The 26123-nt window shown below is 39.0% G+C and overlaps 1 protein-coding gene across 9 annotated transcripts in view; it reads left to right on the top strand.

Annotated features, from left to right (window-relative positions):
• The window catches only part of psd3l (pleckstrin and Sec7 domain containing 3, like), a 132714-nt gene extending 106991 nt beyond the window's left edge, over nucleotides 1–25723 (top strand). For all 9 annotated transcript variants that reach the window (XM_081354297.1, XM_081354294.1, XM_081354295.1 and 6 more), the window contains 7 exons: nucleotides 820–863; nucleotides 11513–11703; nucleotides 16035–16105; nucleotides 17609–17766; nucleotides 17985–18129; nucleotides 18731–18874; nucleotides 22475–25723. In XM_081354297.1, coding sequence (XP_081210423.1) covers nucleotides 820–863; nucleotides 11513–11703; nucleotides 16035–16105; nucleotides 17609–17766; nucleotides 17985–18129; nucleotides 18731–18874; nucleotides 22475–22675 — 954 coding nt within the window. In that variant the 3' untranslated portion in view covers nucleotides 22676–25723. The remainder of the gene's footprint in view (nucleotides 1–819; nucleotides 864–11512; nucleotides 11704–16034; nucleotides 16106–17608; nucleotides 17767–17984; nucleotides 18130–18730; nucleotides 18875–22474) is intronic.
• Nucleotides 25724–26123: the final 400 nt, after the last annotated feature.

The raw sequence follows: 26123 nt of genomic DNA, 5'->3' as shown, positions 1-26123 counted from the left end.
GTTCAAAAGCAGACATGTGTCAGTCTGAAAGCATAGACTGGTTTCATGACTTCTTTTTTTTTTTTGCACCAGTACTTCCCAGTACTACAAGACCACAGCCATATGGTCATGACCCATCATGTGTGGTCTAGCAGCTTCACGTAACCTCAGCTGACGTGTGTTCAGTGTTATGAGAGTCTTCTCAGGGTCGCATCAGTGTTACGGTGAGGTTACTTCATGTGAAATGTGTATCAGATGACAGTCTGTCTATTGTATCTGGCATGCTCATGAATGTAGCGACGCTTGTCATCTGAGACCTGCACGGATGTGTGGCGTGGTTCTGAACGTGTGTGTGTGTGGTCTGTGTCCTAATATTCATGCTAACAAATGAGATATCTGCAGCATTTTGAGGTTTAGCTTGACCTTTTCGCTCATACTTCTCGCAGGAGTCTGGGGGTGCATTTGCATAAATACTGCAAATGAATTGTGTGACATTTTCACAATGAATTTCACTGATGACATTGCATGAGAAAGATCCATTAGTGTCCAGAGGAGACAGTGTTTCATTATAACCGATTCTACAGTGGCTGACTTCATAATAACTCAGTGAGATGGTATATTAAATTAAAGACCACAAGCATCGTTCTGGTGCGTTTTACACAGCCATGATGTTACAGTCACACAGGTCACACATAACATGGGACAGATCTCATATGTTAAGAACAGTTATTTCAGGAGGCTAAATGAATATCTTCTACTTCAGGTGAATATGAATTCTATTAAAACTGAATGCATATCATACTAAGTCTTTTTCTTTTTCTGTTTTTTTTTTCCGTGCAGGTGTTGTATAACTCCATCAAGAATGAGAAGCTGGAATGGGCCGTGTAAGTACTTCCACATTCACCACCACCATTCATGTCTGTTAAAGCAGAAATAAAAAGAGTTGACAGACAATTGTGGAGAAAAAGCAATGAATTGTGCTTTATAAGATCTGGAAATGTGCAGGCTGGATTCAAGCTGGCATTCCCTTGAGCACATGCAATATTCACTGGCCCGCAGACCCGACACCACCACCTTTCTAAAGCCTCGAGTCCTTACAAGGGGTGAAAGAAATGACTGGTTTTATTTTTATCTTCGTCATCGCTGGCTCTAGTGCCTGTAACTCACCAATACACGACAAATACATGCTCCAATTAAGGCCCAAAACGTGTGTGATGATGTGCTTTTCAGTCAGATGATTAGATTGGTGGCATGTGAGACATGAGCTGTAATTATGATCTTGAAAACATGACATTAGACTGTCAGTGTTCCTCACTGATAACAGTCATAGAGCGAGACATCGTCCCGTTGTGCCAGATTACAGCCAGCCCTCGCCAACTCTCTGCTCCAACCTAGGGGTGTGCGACATTGACAAAACATGATCTCTCTCGATATTTTCTGGGATTTTATCAGTAACGATAATTAGACGATATTTTGCTGAGTGTGTTATTGTAGTGGTACCTTGGCAGGTTTAGGACTGCCATGGACTGTTGACTGTTAAATTTTTGATTTTCTTCATACTCAGTGTGGTGGTCTGAGCAGGGACGCAGCACAGCAGGGACAGAAATAATTTTTTCCAATATGTTTTAATAGATTTTTACCTTTTATGGGCATTTTTACTTTTATAAATCTATTTTTTAAACCTAATTAAATGCATGCTATCATATTTTGTGTCAATTTCATCAATTAAATCGAATTCAATTATAATAATAAGACAATAGGGCTGTCACCAATCAAATTAAGTATGAACAAAATGCATCTTTGCAGTGCAGAGGAAACACAGAAGCTGCATTTAGATGCATTTACACAGACTGTTCAATGCAGCTCAGAGGTGACATGAATAACCTGCAGCTACAAATGCAGAAATAATGTTTTAAACATAAAACGTTGAATATTGATATTTGAAATGATTTACAACATGAAAAGATACTTTAAATGTGAAATAAATTAAAACTGCCAGTAGGTGGCAGCAAGTCACCGTTAATGAGTTAGATTCAACCGATTCTTTCAAATGGCTGATTCATTCAGGAACGAAGCATGTGACTGTCTTAATCTTAGTCATTGATTCAACTGATTCGGTCAAAAAGCTGAAAGCTACAGAGATGCAATTATAGTGATGTGTCTTTTTTTTGGACAATTTCCGTTGGCAAAATAGAGCAAAAACAGGCAATATGGTGTCTAAAATGTAAGTCACTTGATATTAACTTTGTTTATTAAACTTAATAATACTTAAAAGTACAAAATCACATTTGTTATCAAGCTGATATCTGGAGAAAAACTGCACTCTTTGTGTAATATTTATTAACTATATTAAATGATATAAATAAATGCTGTAAATGCGCACCCGCACTAGTCTAATCTACAAGACTACATCACGTAGTGTATGCATGCTCGCTCTGGGTGGGTGGGTGTGTGTGTGGGTGGGTGTGTGTGTTTGAGGGATATATGGGATAATGTCAGATCGCACATCGTTAAAACAACAATTACGATATTATCGCAGACGATATATATATCACACACCCCACTCCAACCACAAACCAGATCTCACTCTGCCGGAGGAAACGATTCGCACCTTTCAACCCATCTCTGTTGCTGGAACATGGAGTGTACAGTAGTTATTTGCAGATTAAATATAAAGTGTTATGTTTAAATATATTCTGTTTATTAAAGCAATACACCCTAAGAAACCATTGTACAAAGAAAACAAAGCAATAAACATTAAAACATGCACTGTTTTGAATGTATAAACACAAGATAAGAACACAAAACATATACATACATATATTGCTTAAATAAAAAAAGGACAAAAAAAGAAAAAAAATTATGCGGTAATCAACATTATGCCACGATTTGGTATTGAAGCTGGAATGTTTCTTTAAATCAGCATTTCTACAAATCAGTGTTTAGCAGAATGGTTGCCAAACAACACACCGACCACAGTGGTGCAGTAATACTCAATTAATGAGGTCACAGGTGTGTGTTTATAGAGTATTTTACAACAGCTGCAAACGTCACATCAAATATTTTGCAAAGAGGGAACTTGGCTAAAAATGGATTTCATAGATGTAGAAAAATATAAGAAATAAAATCTGTTTCTGTTTAAATGACTGAAGTCTGACAAGGATGACAGAATTGTAATGTTGGGTGAACTATCCCTTTCTATTTGTTGAAGATTAAAAAAATGTAACAGACATTTTGAAATTTGGCACATTGACTGTAAAGAGTCTTAACATTTCTCATTTTGTTTAACCCTTGAACTTACACTTTTGAAACTTGTTTGGTCCGCATTCAGTTTTTACTGGGATTCTTTGGAACTTTTCATTTTAAAAAAAATCCCACCAATTTTGTTCATTATGTACAAATTTGGCTCAAAGGTTCTTTGGCGTAATCCTCACAAAAGTTAGAGGTTGTATTTTATTTTTTCAAAATTGTTGCTCATCAATGCGCTCATGAACAGGAGGTGAGGCATATTGAAATGATACTTGGTAAATGTTATTGCCATCTTACCCTGAATGTACCTGAAGAATCATGGGACAACACCGCCTTCTGCCCCAGAAACCTCAGTAAAGATGGTTAACACATGAGTAATTACAGAAGGCATGTCAAGTTGTGAGAGTGGTCTCTTTAGATTTCAATGGCCAAAGTTAATTCACTAATAAAGTCGACCGTGAAGATGAGTGCTGCTATGTCTTAGCAATGCTTTTACATGATAAGGTGACCCTGGGACAATGCCGTGAGGGCCCATAGTTTCACCACACTTCTGCCTTCTGCCGTAGATTTTTCTCTTCTTTCGCACCTGACTTAAATTCACATCTGACAAGGCAAGAGTAGCTATTCTGACCGCATAAAATGCCTAAGAATTATAGTTACCGGACCACAATCTAACCCCACCTAAGAGTCGAACAACGTCTCGTTCCTTTTTGAACACTATCACTGGGGAGTAAGATCTCTAGTGTTCCCCTAACCTGCCCCGAGGCATTAACCAGACCATGCCTTCGAATAGGCTTAAATCACGCCTGGAGGATCTCAGAGCAATTTCAGAGAGAATCCCACCAGCAAAAAAAATACAACAGTTTTTATAGAATACTGTATATACCACGGCAAAGGTGACATGATTCATTACATTTTCCTACAATGTGATTGGTTCTTATTCAGCAAACCCTTCTGTTACTAGGTAGAAGCTTTGTTATTCAAAGTCATGAGTTTATACATTTAGATATCTGTCTTTCATTTCACCTTTTGTTATATTCGGACATGATTCAGTCACACTGACTGACTTTGACCAAAGTGTTTGGAAACATTTCAGGTTTCAAAAGCATATAATTGTTAATCCTGCTATACAAATAAATGTTAGTTATAATTAATAAAAAAATCCATCACACTTCTTAGAACCGGTACACAGTGTTGGTAATATTACAAGTAACACAAGTTATGTAATCAGATTACTTTTTTCAACTAGTAAAGTAGCACATTAGTTTTAAAATGTACAAAATAATATCTGTTATGCATACAAGTAAGACAAGTGACTTTGTTTTCCCATGTATTGACCGACAGCTCTCTGGTCCCCATGTTGAGAGAATCGTAAGTGCAGAGGCGTGTGTGTGAAGACATGAGTATTGTGGTTCTAGACTAAATGTGAACATCATTTTACTCATCTCACTTGCACAAAAACACATTCAGTGTTCCTCAAAATGAATAAAAACGTAAAAAGCAAACTCTAATTATTACGCAAACCTGCAATAATTAAATGCGTTAAATTACACAAATATACTTTGTATTTAATCTCACTTTATTAACCAATGTCTTCGCTGCTGACCTTCAATGATCCAATGCAGCCATACCAATAAGCAAAAATGACTGTTTTTATTGCTGAAGTAAGAGTGATGAAATTTCTTCTCCTGCACCCTATTCTTCTGTGACCCAGAACTGCAGCAGCTGAAGGGTTTGTTTGAGCGGCGCCCTCTACTGTACAGACGTGAACTCACATTTCCTTCAGCCTGAGGCTATTCATTTCACTTTAGGTGTGAAAGGGCTGTTACATTTACCAAAAATGTACCGTGTGTGTGTGTGTTATTAAAAAACAATCAAGCAAGCCCAGTCCAGGAGAAAAAAAGTGACGCTAAAGTAACATAATGCATTACTTTCCATAAAAAGTAACTAACATAATTAGTTACCTTTTTAGCGAGTAGCGCAATATTGAAAAGCATTACTTCTAAAAAATAATGTTCCCCAACGCTGCCTGCAGAACACCAGAAAATACCGTAACGGACTGTTATTACTTAACCTCTCTGTCTGCACTCAGCACTGTGGTGAAAGTGTGCGCACTCTCCGTGTGACATCATCAGCAGGGTCCGTCCACACTGTCGTGTGCAGCCCAACTTTTGTGTCCAGAGAACAACAGCACATGTGCAAGTGACTTGAGCGCTTGAAAACAAAGTCCACTGGAACGCCTCTTTCCATGCTCCCGGCCAACGGAGTACACTTTGATAGGCTTGCGTGCTAAACTGTGCGCGAGACATGAAGTATACCCCGGCCTTGAGGATGACTTTAAGAGATGGAACAGACCCAAACAGGGGCACATATCAGTCCCTCACCCACAATCTGATGGAGATGTCTCTATATCTCACCCCAATCTCAGCCACTCAGCTGGATCAGTAAGGGCTACAAAGGGGCCGAGAGCAACACACAGTCACAAGCCCATAATTCCTTGCGACTCCCCTGCTGCCAACAAACAAATACAGCTTGTTGTCTTTGTTTACAAATCTTATGAGTTTTGAGAATATATTTTAACATCTAAAGTAATTTCAGTACGTTTTCAGATATTTCATTTTGTCTTGGGGTAAAATGGACACAAATCCATCTTTCATTTCTTTGGTGTTGAAGGTTACAAGTCAAGTCATATAGCGCTTTTAACAATGTAGATTGTTCCAAAGCAGCTTTGCAGTGATAATAGGAAATTAAAGTAAAGTGTTTTGGCTTTAAAGCAGCTCTAGAATAAAGTTATTGACCATCTAAAGGTAGTTTTGATTGATTCACTTCCGTTGCAGCGATCATTAGTTATTAACCTTGGGGCCGCTAACACGACACCGTTTTAACAGAAAACTCTTAAGTTCTTTCTGCGCAAACTTCAAAAACACGAATCTGTGAGAATGCTGAAGGCGTGCATATGCGTATTACGTGTTCAGTCTATAGGTGTGCGCGTTTGAATATATGTGCACAGGCGTGTAGTCCTTCCCTACAAATCAACCCTCAACAAACCACTTGTCTGGCCTTAAAATTTATAATACAGAATTTCTATCGCTTCCACGTAGCCACGCGAAACGGAATTATCCCGACAACGCTTTATGTGTACAGAGGTAAAGGGAGGAGAGGTAGGCCTTCACGGGGGAGAGACTAGTTAACACTTCAGGACTGCGCTGTCGTCGCGTCCAGGCGCAGGTCCTTCATCAGATCTGGATACGGCCTGGATCTGGCGGACTGCGGTAAACCTCGGGATAAACAGAGAGACTAATATTAGCGTAGACGCCATTCTTCTTATGATGTAACAAGTACATCAGGATTTTTGGGAAGTGTTCCCGGTTCCGGCTGACCTAATCTATGCAGCCTAACATTGAATTATAGAAGTTTATAATGTATTATGTGAATGCTAGGTCAAAGAGATGTGTCTTTAGTCTAGCTTTGAACTGACAGAGTGTGTCTGCTTCCCGGACAATGTTAGGAAGACTGTTCCAGAGTTTTGGTGCTAAATAGGAAAAGGATCTACCGCCAGCAGTCGATTTTGATATTCTAGGTATTATCAACTGGCCAGAATTTTGAGATCGCAATAGACGTGAAGGACTATAATGCGTTAAGAGCTCGCTCAAGTACTGCGGAGCTAAACCATTCAGTGCTTTGTAAGTAATCAGCAATATTTTAAAATTTATACGATGTTTAATAGGGAGCCAATGCAGTGTTGACAGAACCGGGCTAATATGGTCATACTTCCTGGTTACAATTATACATTCTTCACATGTGGAATAGCCTTTGCCCTCCAACAACGGTGAACTCTTTCTGATTGCTCTGCTATACAAGCAGCACTTATTTAGTCTGGCCCTGTCCAGTGTAAATCAGAGTGAAGGAGCCAGTGGAAACACATACGACCTGTGAACTTTTGGTCAATAGTTGTAAATAATCGACTCATTTAGAAATGTTTTCTGCTGTATTTTATATTGTATTAGAAAATCATAAACTAATGAAAATGAAACCGCTATCGTCAGATGTATGAAATGTCAATTCCAATTGATATTTTAATAGATTGTCAACATTTCTCATCTGGTGATGGTTTAATATGTAAAGTATTTCTTTGTGTATGTTGCGCAGACGTTTCCAGCCCTATTTCATTAGATGGTTTTATTTAAATGTGCAAAAGTGCGGCTGATTCACATAAAGTGCAGTTGTGTTATTAAAGTCTGTTCATTTGTCATCATGCTGAAATAATCTGCCTCCATCATCATATATCTGGGTTTATATAGTGTTTTCTGCAGTACGTAGAGACTGAGCACCAAACAGAGAGAGGGAGAATGAAAGGACCTGTAATGTGAAGTTGAAATGAGGGTGAAATGAATTGTTTTCTGATTTGAAGTATGTTGATGGTTTATTTTGCGAGTAAGTAAATCCCATCTGCCGGTTAATGGTGTGATTCAGCTCGAGTAAGTGCAGGAAAACTTCTAAAAGGGTTATTTATATACCGAGACTAGGGACTGTGCTGTGAGTCTGTCTGCAGGCTGAGACTACACTGACTCGTTGCCTAAGTCAGTATTTATTAATGTTTCTTTTTGTCAGCTTTTCTTTTGAAGAATATTCTGTGTACGTAAAGGGCATCTTTGAGCATTTATACTCCTCCTGACACTCGACTAATGTCACAGAGGAAGTAGTGGTCTCGAGCTTCAAACATATTATTGCAAGCCGAGGTAAATGGCTGCTATTGGGATTGTTAGTTTCCTAGCAACGTGACTGACAGAAGCTCAGACCTTCAGGACAGAGTCCGGCAGAGTGCTCGCATTTACTGGAGAACCTTGAAGTCTTTGTCCCTTCATGCATCTCCTCAACCATTAATGTGTGGAGGCGCGGTAGTGAAGTGTCCGTGGCATGTGCCCAGTTACAGACCCTCTTCAAGTTGTGACCTCTGATGGTCATGCGGCAGCTGTCTGTCTTTAATCTTCTCCTCCTGCTGTATGAAACAAAGAGAAGGACACCAGATTTACCACTGTTAGATTAAAACTTAAAGGCGAGCTATTATGCAAAATTCACTTTTGCATGCTGTTTGGACATAAATGTGTGTTGGCAGTGTGTGTGCACAACCACCCAATAGTGATAAAAATCCACTCACTCCTTTTTTGTTAATCCCCATAAATCATCAGCAGTGTCTCCCAACGACCTGTTTTCAGTGACGTCACTACAGCACAGGCCCCGCCCACGAGTGTTGACAGACACTGCCGTTTTAACATAGGCCCGCCCTGATCGAGTTCACAGCGAGTTGGACACATCCACCATTGCTGCACTGACGAGAATGTCTCCCAAGCGTTGTAGGTGTTGTGTGGCTGGATGTATTAATCCACATAGCTCTCTCTATTTACTCCCGAAATCTGAGGCAGCCGATGAAGACGAGGTTGAATTATTTTGTTTTCAAAGAAAATGCTCCCTCTACCGAAATTCATTTATGTACTTACGCACTTCTTATACTGTGTTTACTCAGCTCTTACGGTGATTTTCTGAAGTAAAACTGACGCTTTATCTTTTGTGTGATGTACAATAAACTTTATTAAACTCATCAGTATATTTTTGATCATCATTCGGACCTGGTCGAAACAGCAAACTTGTAGGCTATTAATAGTGGATACATACAAGCAGATGACAAATACGTTATAATCGTAATTAAACTAAACTATACCTGTTCCATCTCCACACAGCACCCTGACTCTGTAGGCATTATTGTCCGACTCGGGATTGAAATGAACACCGTTACTGAGAGTTTCTGATATTATCATTCCGTGAGATGAAATTGTCCTGAGAGTCTGAGTGCGAGCTCGTGAGGCTCCGCCCCCTGTGCCGGCAGCAGCAGCTCATTTGCATTTAAAGGGCACACACTAAAACAGCGCGTTTTTCTGAGCACCAAAAAGTGACAATTTAAACATGCTGTAAAAAATGATCTGTTGGGTATTTGAGCTAAAACTTCACATACACACTCTGGAGACATCAAAGACCTATTTTACATCTTGTGAAAAGGGGCATAATAGGTCCTCTTTAATGCATATTTCACCCCAAAACGATTTTTTTAAACCGTTTTGCACCTCCTGTTGAACACAAAGGAGAAGTTTTGAAGAACTGGTTGCAGTAAATGAATGAGCATTGAAGCTTTCAAGCCTTGAAAAGGATTCAAAACACCTTAAAAGTAGTTTATACAAACCTAAACTAAAGTCATTACATGCACTGCTGTTCAAAAGTCTCTTCTGCTCACCAAGGCTGCATATATTTGATACAAAAACAGTAAACACTGAGAAATATTATGACAATTTAAAATGTTTTCTGTTTTCTATGTGAATATATATATATATATATATATATATATATATATATATATATATATATATATATATATATATATATATAGTAAAATGTAATTTATTCCTGTGATCAAAGCTGAATTGTCAGCATCATTACTCCAGTGTCACATGATCCTTCAGGCAAGAAACATTTATGATTATTATCATATTTATCATTATTATATTATCAGGATTCTTTAATGAATGGAAAGTTCAAATAAACAGCATTTATTTGAAATAGAAATCCTTAAAAGATATATATATATATCTTACTAACCACAAACTTTTGAACAGTAGGATACATTCATCATGCATCAAAGGTTAATCGCAAAAACAAATTTAAAGTGTTAAAGTTGGAAATAACAATATAAATGACGTGCACAGGGGAATTCTCTTAGAATTAATATCTTTGCATTATTTATACGTGTTGTTTTGGGACTCAATTTACTATTTTGCAAATCACATAATCGCCCAAACTTGGCCTAAAAATTTACCAATATCTATTAACATAATACATTATAATATAATATAATCTTTTTTATACAAAATTCAGTTTAGTGTGTTAATTGCAGTTGGCATATAGCTGACTTTTGTGAACAAGTTGCTATAAAAGAGCACATGAATTACATTTGCAAGAATGGCAATGACTCAGGGTGTGTTGACACTGGGCAGGTTTGGTTGGATTACAGCGAACTCTGGTGCGATTGCTCTGTTAGTGCGGCTCACTTGAATAAGTGTGAACCCTGGTGTACGCCAAACAAGCGAACCGAGACGCTGAAAAGATGTGTCTCTGTTCGCTTCCAAACTAACTGGTGCGGTTTAGCCCAGAACACTGCATTGTTTTATATGCTCAGTAAGTTCAGTCGCAAAATGTACTTCATTAAAGCTGACCAATCAGGCTGTGAACATATCCCTGAGCCTTTAGGTTCGGTGTTACAAAGGCTAATGTGAATGCTAAACAGACCAGGACTAAATTTTTTTTTTTTTTTTTTTGGCTCCGGACCAAGCAAACCGAACCACACACCCTTAACTACACGGTGCGGCACTATATCTGGTTGAATTGTAACAAGTAAATTGTAAAAAAAAAAAAATCCGCTGAAATGCACACCAGTTTCATCCCGATTCTATTATTGAGGGTATTTATTTACATTTGGTTGGTTAATGCGTTTCTATTGATCGGACAGGTGTCAGGTCATTAAAAAAAAAAACAAGTGTAAAATCCTGCCAAGACTCTTTCGAGATAGACAGGAGGATGGATAGATGTGTAAGAGCGCTGACATACATACAGGAGTGAGCAGTCATGATGGAGTGACTGTGAAACACTAACGGCCATACGGGGAGCATTGCAGAAGTGAACTCTGTAATAGTTGCATATAGTGCATTTATATCCATTTTGTGGAGAAACATCCATGTGACCTAGTATAAATTGGACTGTTCATTCCAATCAGATGCAGGAAATGTCTTTATTTGTTTTTTGCTGTCATTTAAATGCATGCAAAAGAGGCATTTAGATGCAGTCAACTGCTTTTTCCTGCAAATGACAGATGAGTCAGTGTGTTTCTGTGGGGATTCCTGCAGTGATGTTAAATAACTGCAGACTCTCCCACACATCAGACCATCGGTCTTTTACAGAAATGCACACAAGTTGTATTTCAACATGTACATTGTACAGAACTCTCACTATAGATACTTTATAGATGGTCAGGGCTATGGAAGAATTGTCATGCATGCATTGATGGGATGTGTGTGTGTGTGTGTGTGTGTGTGTGTGTGTGTGTGTGTGTGTGTGTGTGTGTGTGTGTGTGTGTGTGTGTGTGTGTGTGTGTGTGTGTGTGTGTGTGTGTGTGTGTGTGTGTGTGTGTGTGTGTGTGTGTGTGTGTGTGTGTGTGTGTGTGTGTGTGTGTGTGTTCTAGCGATGGAGATGAGCTGAAGAAGTCTCTGTCTGAGCTGGCCGATAAGAACCATCACACTCACACGAAGAGCATCAGTCGCATCAGCAGCGGCAGTAACCCGTTCCTGGACATCGCACATGACCCCAACGCTGCCGTCTACAGAACCGGCTTCCTGACGCGCAAAATACACGCCGACATGGACGGGAAGAAAAGTAAGATTCAGTCCAGAGTTCTGACGTTTGTGCTGTTCATTTCATTTGCAACATCTCCAATATACAACTGTGTATATGAAGTGTATATGATCCATGCAGAACGATTTTGATACGGTAATACAGTAAAATACTCTGAAACTGTATTGTTTAACTTGATTTAAGAATTAAACACCATGATTTATTATTTTTAATTAAGGTTTAAAACACCATGATAAAAAGCAGTTTAACTAAACATTTATTTTGCTAAAAAGCTGGGCAGGTCATTTGAATGACTTTGGTATAGGAAGCATTTTTGATGCATTAATTCTTTGTGTAATTAAAAGCCTTTTTCATAAGCAGGTTATATTTATGACGCTTCACAAGTAAAGCTTCTGGGTAAGCAGGGGAAGAGCATTAAATAAGCGCTGTGTGATGTGAACGAGGCTAAAGCAGGTGTGATTCAGTGCTTTGGCAAGCACACATGGTGAGATGGGATTTTGGCCGTAGGTTCTCATATATTATGCCCACTTATTTTTCCTTCCTAATGAGATTCTAGAGTCACTTGAAAACCTGCTGAGCTGTTTGTGTCTGTTTGAAGAGACGTACCGATTTCAGCTCGTCCAGCAAACGTGCGGGAAAACAATCTCAAATACAGACAGTTGATATGATCAAAAAGATGATGCTTTCAAAAACTGTAATTATTTCTGTTTTTGTATAATATACTCTACCGATCAAACTTTTGGGATCAGTACAATGCGTTGTATTCAGCATGAATGCATTAAATAATCAAAAGTAACAGTAAAGACATTTATAACATTAATTATATAAAAGTTTCTGTTCGTCAAAGAATAAATAGAGAAAATTCAGCAAAAAATGTTTTCAACATTGATAATAATCAGAAATATTTCTTGATCATCAAATCATCATATTACAATGATTTCTGAAGGATCATGTGACACTGAAGACTGGAGTAATGATGCTGAAAATTCAGCTTTGATCACAGGAATACATTACTCTTTACTATATATTCACATAGAAAACAGCTTGTTTACATTGTAATCATATTTCACTGTTTTTACTGTATTTTTGATCAAATTAATGCAGATTTAGTGTGCAGAAGAGAAAACATCTTACTGACCCCAAACCTTTGAACAGTAGTCTGTGTACCCTGTCTAACAGGGTTAGATATATAATAATATAGAGGAGGTGTTTGAACATGTCTAACGGGGTTAGATATATAATAATATAGAGGAGGTGTTTGAACATGTCTAACGGGGTTAGATATATAATAATATAGAGGAGGTGTTTGAACATGTCTAACGGGGTTAGATATATAATAATATAGAGAAGGTGTTTGAACATGTCTAACAGGGTAAACTGAGACCTGCACTGGTTTGTGATTTACTGGCCGGCTCTGGCAGAAGACATGAGTTTATTGGGCACGCCACGCTCCAATGCCAGCCATGCCAGTGCCGTCTAATGAGCGCATTACAACCAGGATAAAAACAGCAGGGCTTTAGTGATCTGATGCATCACATGCTGAGAGCATTCAGGCCAGGGTCCCAGAGGTGCCATCAGTGAGACGCGGCACACTTCTGAGAACCCTAAAGTGTTCGGATGCTTCCCAAAGCTCCTAAAGCACTGCCGTAAATAAAGCTGTTCTGCGGAGACACCATCACGGGAATCATTCGACAGAAAACAGTAATGCCCTTCAGAGGGGGAACAGAGCGCTGAAGTGTCTCACTCAAAGGGAAATGCTCATCCTATGTTTGACCCTTTCTAACACAACAGTATGGAAAATACAGGACTAAAGGAACATTAAAAAAAAAAAAAAAATTAAATGTACTCACCCTCATGTCAATCTGAATCCAGTGTATTTTGTGCTTGAGTGAAACACAAAGTGAATGAGAACAGATTCTGTTGAGATCCAAAAGCAGTCCATGGTACTTTTACTACGTTGTTACTGATTGTGATTAGCATGCAGAAGCATATTATCAGTGAATAGCATCTTAATTAGGGATGCACCGATATCAACATTTTGGGTGATGCCGATAACCCATAATACTTTATATTTGAAAGCCGATAACCGATATATCGGCTGATAAATCTAAATCCAAATTTTGATAAAATTTTTGAGAGCCTGATTACAAAAACAAAAGTCTCACCATTAAAATCCATGTCCCAAACACACAATTATACAGTTCTCATTATAATTTTATGTAGCTGATATGACAGACTTGCGCTTCTCGTTGCACTTAACTGGATTTTCCTTTTTTGAAGGGATTCCAATCATATTTCAAGCAATTCAAAAACATGGAGAACAGTGCACAAAGTGTCCCAGCTTGAAGGAAATAACCCATTATTTATTGACTTTAATATTTCTGCCTAATTTTCTTATCGGGCCGATAACGATAACATCAAAAATGATCATGTATCAGCCGATAACGGTATGGTGGCCGATATATCGTGCATCCCTAATCTTAAATTTGGATTTGTTCCTCACAGAAAAAATAGGACTTCAGAAAAATAGTGCATGAGTCATACATGGACTACAGTTATGATATTTTTATATCTTTTTATTTGTCATTTTTGGAGTTTAACAGCCATTGTCACTGTGAACTGCCATTGAATATAAAAAGTCCTCACACCCCTGTTAAAACAGCCAGTTTGTGATGTAAATCATCTGATCAATAAATCTGATCATTTCAGAACTTTTTGCATGTTTAATGTAAAACTACAACCTATGCAATGCCACTGAAAACCAAAATGACACATTTTGCACGTCCTGTGCCCAGCCCTCTTCAGGTTTCTCCACAGGACTTCAGATCCGGACTGGCTCATTCCAGAGCATTCATCTTTCTTTACTGAAGTCATTCTGCTGTTGATTTAGATGAGTGTTTTGGATCAGTCATGCTGAAAGGTGAAAGTTCTCTTCATTTTCAGCTTTCCATCAGATGCCAGAAGGTTCTGTGCCAAAAACTGACTGGTACTTGGAGCGACCCATGGTTCCCTCCACCTCCACTGATTCTGCACCATCATGCTTCACCATGGGCACGCTGTTCTTTTGTTTTGCGCCATGCAGACTTTGTCCTAAAAGTTCAATCTTTCCACTTTCAATTTTTCCACATGGTTTTGGGAGAATGGAAAAATGTTTTCTGCAGAGTTTAGTCAGGCTTGGATGTTTTTGTGTGTCAGAAAGGCTTGCATCTTGCCATTCTGCCCAATAACCCAGACAGATGGAGAATATGGGATACAGTCAAACCAAAAATTTAGACACCAGATATAATATTTTTTTTTTTTTTACTAGTGTGTGCAGGACACTATAGTTCATTTATGTAAGTGAGGACTACAAAATAAAGTAAACGACATATTATACACAACATACAGTGATTACCAGTAACATTTATACAAATTTGGGACCAAAAATGACTCCGACACTTTGACCTGACCATGTTTTACTGAAGTGTTTTTTCTTTAATTGCTAATGCGACCTTTTTACACACAGACTGAACAAAATGAAGCATCGCTTGGTAATCGGTTGAGCTAAACTGGTATTATCTAATTGTGTAGTTAAATTTAACAGCTGACAGATATTCAACATATTTCATCTGTGAGACAGTCTAACAGAATGATGGACGAAACCAGGGAAATATCAACTGATTTGAGTTCTTGTCACATTTTATTACCATTTTCTAAACTATAGTGAATAACTGTGATAATATGAGAGATGTTGAAGTTGTCTGAATAATTTTTGGTTTGACTGTAGTCGTCACATGTAGGGAGCAACCAGTGCTTGCCAGAAAGAGCTGTCTTCTCATCAGTTTCGGCCCTGTTCCTGATCATGAGACTGTTGCGCCGCACTTTCTCCACTTGTTGATGACTGTCTTCACTGCGCTCCATGGTTTACCTGATGCCTTGGAAATGTTTTTGTAGCTCTTTCTTGAGCAAAACCTTTCAACAATGATCCATGGCTCTTGTAGTAGCAGCAACTTAGAAGATCCTACAAGAGTTTATTTGGAGTTGATCCGAGTCACTTCAGCTGAAGGCAGGTGTGGACTATCACACATGGGCTTGACCATTAGTTCATTCTCAACACAGTCACATACCCGTTTATAAAAGGGTGTGCACACTTATGCAGTTAGGGTGGGTTTATTTATTTATTTATTTTCTCTCAAATGTGTCACTTTGGTTTTCAGTCATTTTTACATGAATGGAGCAAAAGTTATAATTTGATTTATCAGTTTCATTTTTTACATCACAAAACCAGTTGTTTTAATGGCGTGGAGACATTTCTAATTCCTCTGTAATAATGTCATCATTATTTTAATATTTACATTTTTTGTATTCTCTAGCACCAAGAGGAAAGCGAGGCTGGAAAACCTTTTATGCTGTTCTCAAAGGCATGATCCTCTATTTGCAGAAGGTTTGTTTTTCCACTCTTTCATTTTCCCCTCCTCGCACTGCATATTAATCAAATTTCCATCATTACCCGCTAACATGATCAATAATAATTCAATTTCTCCTCCTGGGAGACTCGGATGCTGAGAGGTAATCACATTCACACGTTTATTTCGGGTCTGACAAACCTTTTCAGAGCCCATCAAAGAAAGAAGCGTCCCAGCGCCACACATTCTCCAGTACAATAGTTTATTTATGTGCTCCATTTCATCTTGCATTAGTTAGCCGTGCAGTTATGCAGAAGTCACAGGCGTGAGACACTGGCGTGAAATGTCTACCTGTGCATATATTATTGCTGGTGACTGACTGTCCCCGCAGCCTCAGGTTTGCAAGGCTTTATCAGCTAATGATGTTCAGCAATCATAGCGAACGACTCTCATCAGAGGAGCAGGAGATGTGCTGCTGGATGGCTTCCTCATTATCATTTCATTCAGGTCCTTTACTGTGGAGGAAATAATATGCTTAGAAAGATTATACTTGTAATGGCTTCCTTTTGTTTGTGGCTGCTTCTATATAGGAAAGTGTATTTGATTCTACTCCAAACCAGTTTGAGCAATACTTTGTTTCAAGCAAGTAAACGAAAAATAGGTAAAAAAAAACGCACTCCCCCTTCCCACATCACTTCCTGTTTAAAATGGCTGTCTGCAGGAAATGCAAAACATGCAATTCATCCTGTTTACTTATAACTTGTAGTCCATTGTGTAACAATATTATATTGTCTCTGTAACTTTATGGCTCCAACATCCTGGTCCCATATCATTAACAATAAGTGCTTTTGAAGTTAGGGATCGAATATTCAGCAACCCAAGCTTTATCATTTGTTCATTTGTATTATAGCTGTTTTTTATTTGTTGAACATCAATTCAATTATTACCCTTAAATGGGTTTGGGATCTCTTTTCAACAGGTCAGGTCTGCCCCAAAAACTTTTCCAATTATCTATGAATTCTATATTATTTTGCGGACACCACTTAGACAGCCAGCCATTGAGTGAACACAATCTACTGACTATCTCATCACAACGGCTAACAGGATTAATGTGTATTTTTAGTTTGAAGATCTTCAAATACATAGTGCTTACACAAACACTCACTCATACAGTGTGTGTGTTACAGCTGTGTGTTACACTTGCGCATGCACACACACTTGCACTCACAAACACTCTCACTCACATTCATACGCTCCACTCACACTCACACACACAAACACACACTCATACTCTCACACAAAACATTCACTCGCACACACTCATACGCTCGCACACAAACACTCTCACACACGCTCACTCACACGCTCGCTCGCTCGCATGCACACACAAACACACACACGCTCGCGCACACTCTCACACAAACACACATCTACTGAATCTGTAAGGTACTGTAATCTGAAGCAGTCTAGTGTAATTCCTCAGTTCCCTGTGCTGATCCGTTGTTCAACGTTGTCCTGTGTGTGTGTGTGTGCCTCTGCAGGACGAGTATAAGCCGGAGAAGGCCCTGTCAGAGGACGATCTGAAGAACGCCATCAGCGTGCATCACGCTCTCGCCATCAAGGCCATGGACTACGAGAAGAAGCCCAACGTGCTGAAGCTCAAGACGGCTGACTGGAGAGTGTTCCTCTTCCAGGCCCAGTAAGATCCGCTCGCAGACACCAGCACTTCTACACTGAAACACTGCAAACTCAACCACAAATCTAATTTCATGCTTCAGTTCAAGCTCAATTAAGCCTCGTTTATCTCTTCCATTGGTCTGCCCGCAGGCCTTTTATTCCTGCGTGAGGCTGACTGTGAGTTTGCACAACTGTCGCATGGCCTTCCTCAAGTGAACATGTGAAATCTCTTCTCTGCAGGAGCCCTGAGGAAATGGAGTCCTGGATTGGAATAATAAACTCAGTGGCGGCCATGTTTTCGGCCCCGTCCTTCCCCGCTGCCATTGGCTCTCAGAAGAAGTTCAGCCGCCCGCTGCTGCCGGCCACCACCACACGCATGTCTCAGGTGTGTTCACAGGAGAGGAAAGCCAGTGCACACTGTGCGATTTATTATAGTCCTTTGCGATTGTTGCTTGTCAGACTGTACGAACATGATCATCGCTGTAAGTCATGTCACACTGTAAGATCTCAGTTGTCATTAATGCAAGACTGTACGACAGTTAAGACAGGTTAAACACAGACACACACAAGCAAACTCATCTGGAGTTTTACATCATCAATCAATGACGCGTTCAGTGACTGTGAGCTGCATTATACGCGGGATTGAAACGGTGGCTACAAAGAAATCTCTAACATTCATTTTGGTCATGGCTTTTCTTGAGAAACGAGGACACTGCAGGACTGTGAGTCGAATCCTCTGACACTGCCAGAATTGGGTAAAATAAGATCACAACCGTCATTAATCGGCTGAACATGTCAAACTAACAATCAGAGACTTCAGATTTTAGCCTAGGATCAGAGGATTCTTTTAGGATTTGCTAAATTTGTCTCAGACGGCCAAACCGTGGCCAGAATCGCACAGTGTGCACCAGCTTGAGGCGCCGCTGACGGGACGAACTGAGGTCTGGGATAACTGGTGATGGTTTGATGTGTCTGTTGTGTTTCAGGAAGAGCAGCTCAAGTCGCACGAGGCCAAGCTGAAGCACGTCTCCACAGAGTTAGCCGAGCACAGATCCTACCCGCCAGATAAGAAGGTCAAAGCCAAAGAGATCGATGAGTACCGCTTGAAGGAGCACTACCTAGAGTTTGAGGTAGGCGGCCTTGCCTTTTTATGATCAAGAGACACAATCAAGCTTCTCAGGTTTACCTTGGCCGTATTTTCCACTCGCATTCATAGTCTTTGACGTTTCCTCATTTAAACTGTCAGGGATGAACTCGCCCAGAATTGATGGAAATGCGTTTACTGAAGCCGTTTCATTTTCTGGCTGAGATTGATGGTTAAGGTCAGAGGAGGAGAATCAAACTGCACTCATATCAGAGAGGCTGCGCTTTAAACTTTAAACAAGATGCTGTGTAAATACTTGTTTTCATATTTAATAAATTCAAATCAGCGCTTTTTGATGTACCCTTAATCATTTGATGTAGTCTTAAAGCATAAATAATAATTAATATTGTAAAAATTTTGTTTAAAACATCTCTAAAAATCAAATAATCTTTGAAGTCTATTGATACACAGTTGTTGTGTTGACAGTGTACACCATTCATTCCTGTTATCAAAGATGTTTTTGATCAAAATCATCAAACAAATATTTTCTACCGAGAAGCAGCTTCATTTAGGCTAAATGTGCAAAAAAATGTGTACCATTATGGTTTTTATTTTTATAATTTGTTAACATCCATTGCTAAAGTAAGGCAACAAATCAGGGTTTTAAACAGTATTTATACTTGAAATTAATTGAAAATAAAAGAACTTGTATGATATAGCAGCATCGTTCACAAACAATTTGTTAAAAAGGATTTACTTAAAGCCTATCAAAGCCGGTTTTGTACCCGATTAGTGGAAAGTGTCTTTTACGATCATTGAGGTCAAAGAGAAGTAGGCTTGAATTATGAAACCATCCCAAACTTCTCCAGACATAAATTGTCATCATTTACTCTCCCTCTGTCATTCCAGTCCTGTATGACCTTCTTTCTTCAGTTAACACAGAAGATGATGAATAATGGTAAATAGTTTCAGTTCCTATTGACTTCTGTTATATTTTTAGTCCATTTATTGGAAGTCAATGAGAACCAAAACTGTTTGTTTACCAACATTCATCTTCTTCCAACATTCTTCAAACATCTTCTTTGAAGAAAGAAAGTCATGCAAGTTTGGAACGACATGAGGCAGAGTAAATGATGACAATGTTCATTTTAGTGTGAACTATCGAGCTGCGTTGAGTGAGTCAGTTGAACAGATGGATAATGGCTCGTCATCAAGCGCGGGTGGGGGGGGGTGCGCAATGTGTGCCTTAAATAATACAACACTGAGACACAAATATATATACACATGTAGATTATACACTCTATTATGATTAACCCAGTGGAATGATGTAATTGGTTAAAGTGAACTCGGTTTATTAGTTCTCTGGTAATGCAGTGTATTAACCCTTCCTAATAACAAACTGGACCAATCACACACCGATGCAACACACATCCACTCTGATGGGCTTTCAGCTACAGTTAATAAAAGAAACACCTCTGTGGGAAGAAATAAACCCTTTAATGTCCTTTGGCCAGGCATCAGGATCAATATCCAGTCCGTGTGTTTTACAGTTGAAGGGTAAAAGACCCTCCTGAACGTGAATCTTCAATGAATCGCTCCTTTTAACTGCCAGGACCACCCTGAGAAATACATCCCATAATCAGCATGCTATGAGATTTATTTCGCACTTTTGCTAGTTAATGTTTATTGCACTGTATTAGAGTTTAGCTCTGTTCCAGACATTAGTGATTGGTGTGTTTAGGCCACATCTTTATGTGCACCTTCAACACAACAGCTGTTTAAAACCGCAGGCTTTGGGCAAAATCTCGGCAGCATCGCATATATCCTTCCCAGATAAGCCAATCCCAGAATGCACTGCAACAAGCTCAGTGAATAAAATTAATTCCAAATGGTAGACACTGAGGAAAATTATAATAGATTTATTATAAATAGATTTCATTCAGTACAGAAAACGATCAACAGAGAATAGTCCCACGTAACAACGTTTTACCCAGTGTGCATTTTTGTGCTAGAAAAGCAACATGCTGCTGAAATCAACTGAGGAGTGCTGTGTGTGTGCTCTGAGCAAGACACCAAAACATCTGCGATTTCACCATTCTTCCCCAACATGCGTCCACAGTACATTAAGTTGTTTTCTATTACAGGTTTCTGAAATGTTATGTTATATTATTCAATTATTCAAGCATTATTAAATTCAATTTGTATAAATTTCCAAGACAGAATTCTGAACATATTTTATAAAGTTCAAAATTCTTGTTTCGTTTTGTTGACACGCTAAAGTCAATGGTTTTTACAGAGGGGATTTAGGATCTCTTTTTATCATAAATTGAAAAATACTGTCAACAGCCAGAAAAAAATAGACATTTTCACCAGGTTTTTAGGAATAAAATGTATAACATATACAATCAGGCAAATTATACATGAACAAACCCCTCTGTGAAACCCTTCAGATCACAGATAAGGAATAAAACTGTAAAGTCTGGCGTTTGCTAGAGCTGCTGAAGTCGATATTTCAGACTTTCTGAAAATGCCTTCTAAGATATGTATTATAATTTAAATCTACAGACGTAATAGATGAAGTGTAATGAAATAGACACTTAAATGTGTGTTTTGGATATTCTCTATCCACTAGTCTGAAAGAAGACTTGTTATGGAAGCAAAATAGCTCCAGTGCATGAAAAAACAGTGGTCTTGCCTTAAACAAGCAGTTCACTTCAGAATGACATTTTCCTGATGATTTACTCTCCCCCACGCCATCCAAGATGTTCATGTCTTTCTTTCTTCAGTCAAAAAGAAATGAAGGTTTTTGAGGAAAACATTCCAGGATGTTTCTCCATATAGTGACTTCAATGGGGTCCAAGGGTTGAAGGTCCAAATGTGAGTTTCAGTGCAGCTTCAAAGTCTCGACACGATCCAGCCGAGGAATAAGAGTCTTATCTAGACAAACCAGCGGACATTTTATAAACAAAATAAACATTTATACACTTTTTAACCACAAATGCTCGTCTTGCACTAGCTGTGATGCGTCATACATTACGTAATCACGTTGAGACCCAGTGTTTACAAACTGAATGTGCAAAGTCTAAGTCAAGCGTCATTTATAACGTGAAAAAAAGGTAAAACAACGATGTCAGATGATTTTGAAGTTGGAGGAGAAAATGTTTTTCGTAGTTTTTCGCCCTAATTTTTTTTAACCGGAACACGCGTGACCTTTCAACGTGATCACAACTAGTGCAAGACCAGCATTTGTTGTTAAAAAGTATATAAATGTAAAAATGGTGGATGGTTTGTCTAGATAAGACTCGGCTGGATCGTGTCGAGACTTTGAAGCTGCACTGAAACTCACATCTGGACCTTCGACCCGTTGGACCCCATTGAAGACACTATATGGAGGAACATCCTGGAATGTTTTCCTCAAAAACTTTCATTTCTTTTCGACTGAAGAAAGAAAGACATGAACATCTTGGATGACGTGGAGGAGAGTAAATTACCAGGAAAATTTAATTCTGAAGACGAGTGAGTCGCGAGGGACGTCTTCAAAGGTTCAGTATCTGGCCGAGTCACAGCCAGGGTTCAGAGCTGAGCCGTTGCTGGAGCTGATGACATGATAATGGAGTCTAATGGGTTTTCTGATTCCTCTCTGAAGGAGAACCGTTACGAGATGTACGTGAAGCTTCTGAAGGAGGGTGTGAAGGAGATCCTGACGGCTCGGGACGGGGACCCAGCGCTGAAGAAGTCCCAGTCCAGCCCTTCTCTCAACCAAGAGTCTCAGCCGGCCAGCGCCAAGGTCAAGCGCAACACATCCGAGCGCAAGGACTACCGGCCCGAAACGCCCAAGCTCACATAGGCGGCCTTCTGCTTCATCACGGAGAGCCATTGTATATCACGCGTGACTGTATTTTGATGTAATTTATTTACCTGCCGACAGTTGTATCGGGTAACATTTGTGTAAAATGTAAATTGATCAATTGATTGGAAGTTGTAAATCTCAGTGTCTCCCTTGACCAGCTGGTGCTTGTGGAGCAAATAGTGTGGTTTTCTTTTTATTTGTTAGCGTGTAAAGATTTCATGGTCGCATTTTATTTTACAGTACAAGTGCGAACACAAGCGTAGTATTAGGTATCTACATGGGTTACGGTTAGTTTCAGGGTTAGCATCTAGTTATCACCCAGTTACCGTAGTACGTGCATGAAGAGCGGGACTGTGAAATAAAGTGCTACCGGTGTCGTTCAGAGAACGCGACTCTCTTGATTGTGCTGTCCCCTAATTTGCTTTTCTTTCAAGAGAAGTATTTCTTGGAAACGTCCACATACATACATATGCTAGGCGGTAGATATAGTCTCACTCGGAGCATTAGCTGTTATTTTAGCATACAAACAAGCGGCGGATATAAACCGACAGCGGTGGCCTGATGTGACGCGAGAAGAGTTTCAGGATTTCGGCGCATGGTTTTGTGACGAAAGCCTCCCGCTGTCGTCGCTGATATATCCACTACCGACGTACTAACCACCTACTAACACACCACCAGACTCTCAGTATAATATCTGCTCACACTTATCGTTAATGGATTGTACCAGCATGTCGCAGCAAAGGACCGAAACTCTACATAGATTATTTTCTAATGATGATTTGGAGGGACTTGCTGAGTGGCGGCGTCTCAGACTGCGAGATGATGTTGATCTTCACATCAACAACTGTGCAGTTTGTGCCATTTATTTTTTTATCTGTTTGTTGAAGTAAAGAGTATACTTCTGCTTTTTCAGTAGTGTAAATGCCAATGCTCCTTTTCTGTATTTTATAATCTTATATATTTGAATTTTTAATTCTCAGTTGAGAGCATTATTGTTGTAAAGATGACAGTAGTATTTATAGTGCACTTTATCAGTTCTTTTGACTCTTTTAGAGAGCTTTATAAAGGGTAGTGATATGTTACTTCATTATAGCGCAGGTTTTTCAAGCATAACCAAATCGCTGGTTGATTTTATTGAAGGTACACAGCCGAAGGTACATTTTCACTCGTGTAAAGTTGTGTGTGTTTGTCTGTGCTTGTGTATTTTTGCTGTCATGTTTAGGTTGTTAAAGACACGTTTTCTAGAAGAGTTTAGAGCATTTAGGTTTGAAACCGTTGCTTTACGTGATGCTGACCTTGAATTTACGATGTCATTTTTTCATTACAGACAGAACTGACGTGAACACTATATGAACGTGTTTATTACACACCAACCGCGATCGTCAACGCCGGATCTATTCACTTGTTTGAACTTTTAAGGGTTTAAAAGGAATCTACACGGAAAGCTATTCACATTACAGATATTAGTCCCTGCCGTCTATAATGACATTTGTTTACTTGAAATGTTTTTAAGGACACTTTATTTTTTGTTAGAATTTGACAAATAGAAAGGATTCGTTCATATCACTTGGTGTTTTTGTCATTACTAGCTCTTTCAACAGACTTTATATTGTTGCTCACACAGAAGCACTTAGACAATGTTTATTTTTTATTTATTTGTTGCTGTTTAGAATAAAAAAATGCAATTACTTTTGAGCAGTATATACACAGCTAGTAATGAACTGTCATCAGGATGAGTGGTGATATATATGAAGAGATGGACTCTTCCTGTCATGTGTTAGTATGTGTTATGTTGACTATATGGTGTTCACCGCTTCTCCAGACCAAACAGTTTTCTGTGAGCTGTGACTCTGGCACTAACCCTTTAACAGTGCACGTTGTACACAGATTTAGTTCTTTTCAAATAGTTTGTTCATATTTTACATAGGATGAGGAGAACAATTAAAGTAAATCAGAAAAAGGGTTAACATAGAGATGGTGGCATGCAAGTGCACTGTAGGGTTTCAAAATAACAATAACAACGCAAATGAAAAACCGCGTAAAGTGTGACTTGCGTAATTGAAAGCAGTGAAGAGGTTTGCAATGATAAGTGGAATATCTTTCTTTCTTAATGACAATATTTTGACTGGAATACTCCTTTTTATCTCCTGGGTGCAAAATGCTCATGTTTACCATGATGTTGATTTTTCCAGGGATGTCATCTTTGTCCGTTTACTCTGTATCAAACCCTTGTAATGTATGATCTCCTCTCAAAATGCAATTGTGTGAGTATTGAAGGAGAGCTGCTGGTTTTAATGCGCCTTAGCCATCAGTTGGGCCGATTGGTGTCCAAACTCAGATAGAGTGAAATACCTTTTTTAGCTGTGATCCTGTACCACTCCTTTCGATCTGTAAATGTTAAATATGCCTGTTGCCCTGTGTTCAGAAGACTGGATGTGTTGGTTGTGGTCTCTCGGCATGCGTGTCTTACGCCTGCCCACTAAGATCAGGGACACAATGTTGGCTTCAGTGAATAAAATACTGTATTTAATCATTCATTGCATCTGCACTCGTTTGTCATTAGGTATATGTGGGACAAATTTATTAAAGCTTATTATAAACCAATTTCCTCAAATAAAAGTTAGCCTGCTTATTGTTAGTCAACACATTGAATTAGCAGGTGCTGTATATAAATGCAAATGAAAACCTTGACCAGCAACTATACATTACTTAAAGCTATTGTATTCGTCAGGTTATCATATAGCAACTGTTGTTGTGCTCATCTTTTCTTCTCTATTGGGCCGTATATCCGAGTGAAACGCTTCTGGAACAAGATCAGATGTGGGCGGGGCTTGATTTTGTCTGTGGGGAAATGATTGCATGATTGGATGGTTGTGGTTTGCTATTGGTGGATCTCATGTGAGTGACAGGTTATTGCTCCGCCCTCGTCATCAGAGAAGAGAAGAGATGCTGCAAGAGGAAGTTATTCTGATTCAAGATTACGAGCCACTTGAATAAAAATTTTTTTGATGTTTAAATAATTTATAATAAACACTGCAATATTCCATAAAAAAAAAAGTTTTGTTGACTATATAATTGTCATTCATAATGTCCTTGTCGTCTGAGTGGACATTTCTCTGAGTGACAGAGAAAACATGCAATCTGAGGTGAAATAAACATTACATAAAAGTAGCATGACAGTAATTTGAACATAGCCTTTGTAAAAACTTGGAGCAAAACATAAATGTGTACTATTAAGTTTATTTTAATAAAGTTTGTGAGGAGCGTGTTCAGATAATCCAGCCAATCAGCTCTAAGGAAGCCTGTAACTCATCAGACATCCAGTTCTCATGCACCGTACAGTACTGTCTCTCTGCGGTGTTTAGCCTTCCCCCAAAGCCCTCTAAACTGCCCGTCGAGTCAAGTCACCTTCATTTATATAGCGCTTTTAACAATATAGACTGTT

This window comes from Scardinius erythrophthalmus (genome assembly GCF_964197995.2).
Source record: "Scardinius erythrophthalmus genome assembly, chromosome: 23".
Classification (NCBI taxonomy): Eukaryota; Metazoa; Chordata; class Actinopteri; order Cypriniformes; family Leuciscidae; genus Scardinius; species Scardinius erythrophthalmus.
Note: the sequence above shows the minus strand (reverse complement) of the source record. Positions and strands in the feature narration are given on the sequence as shown.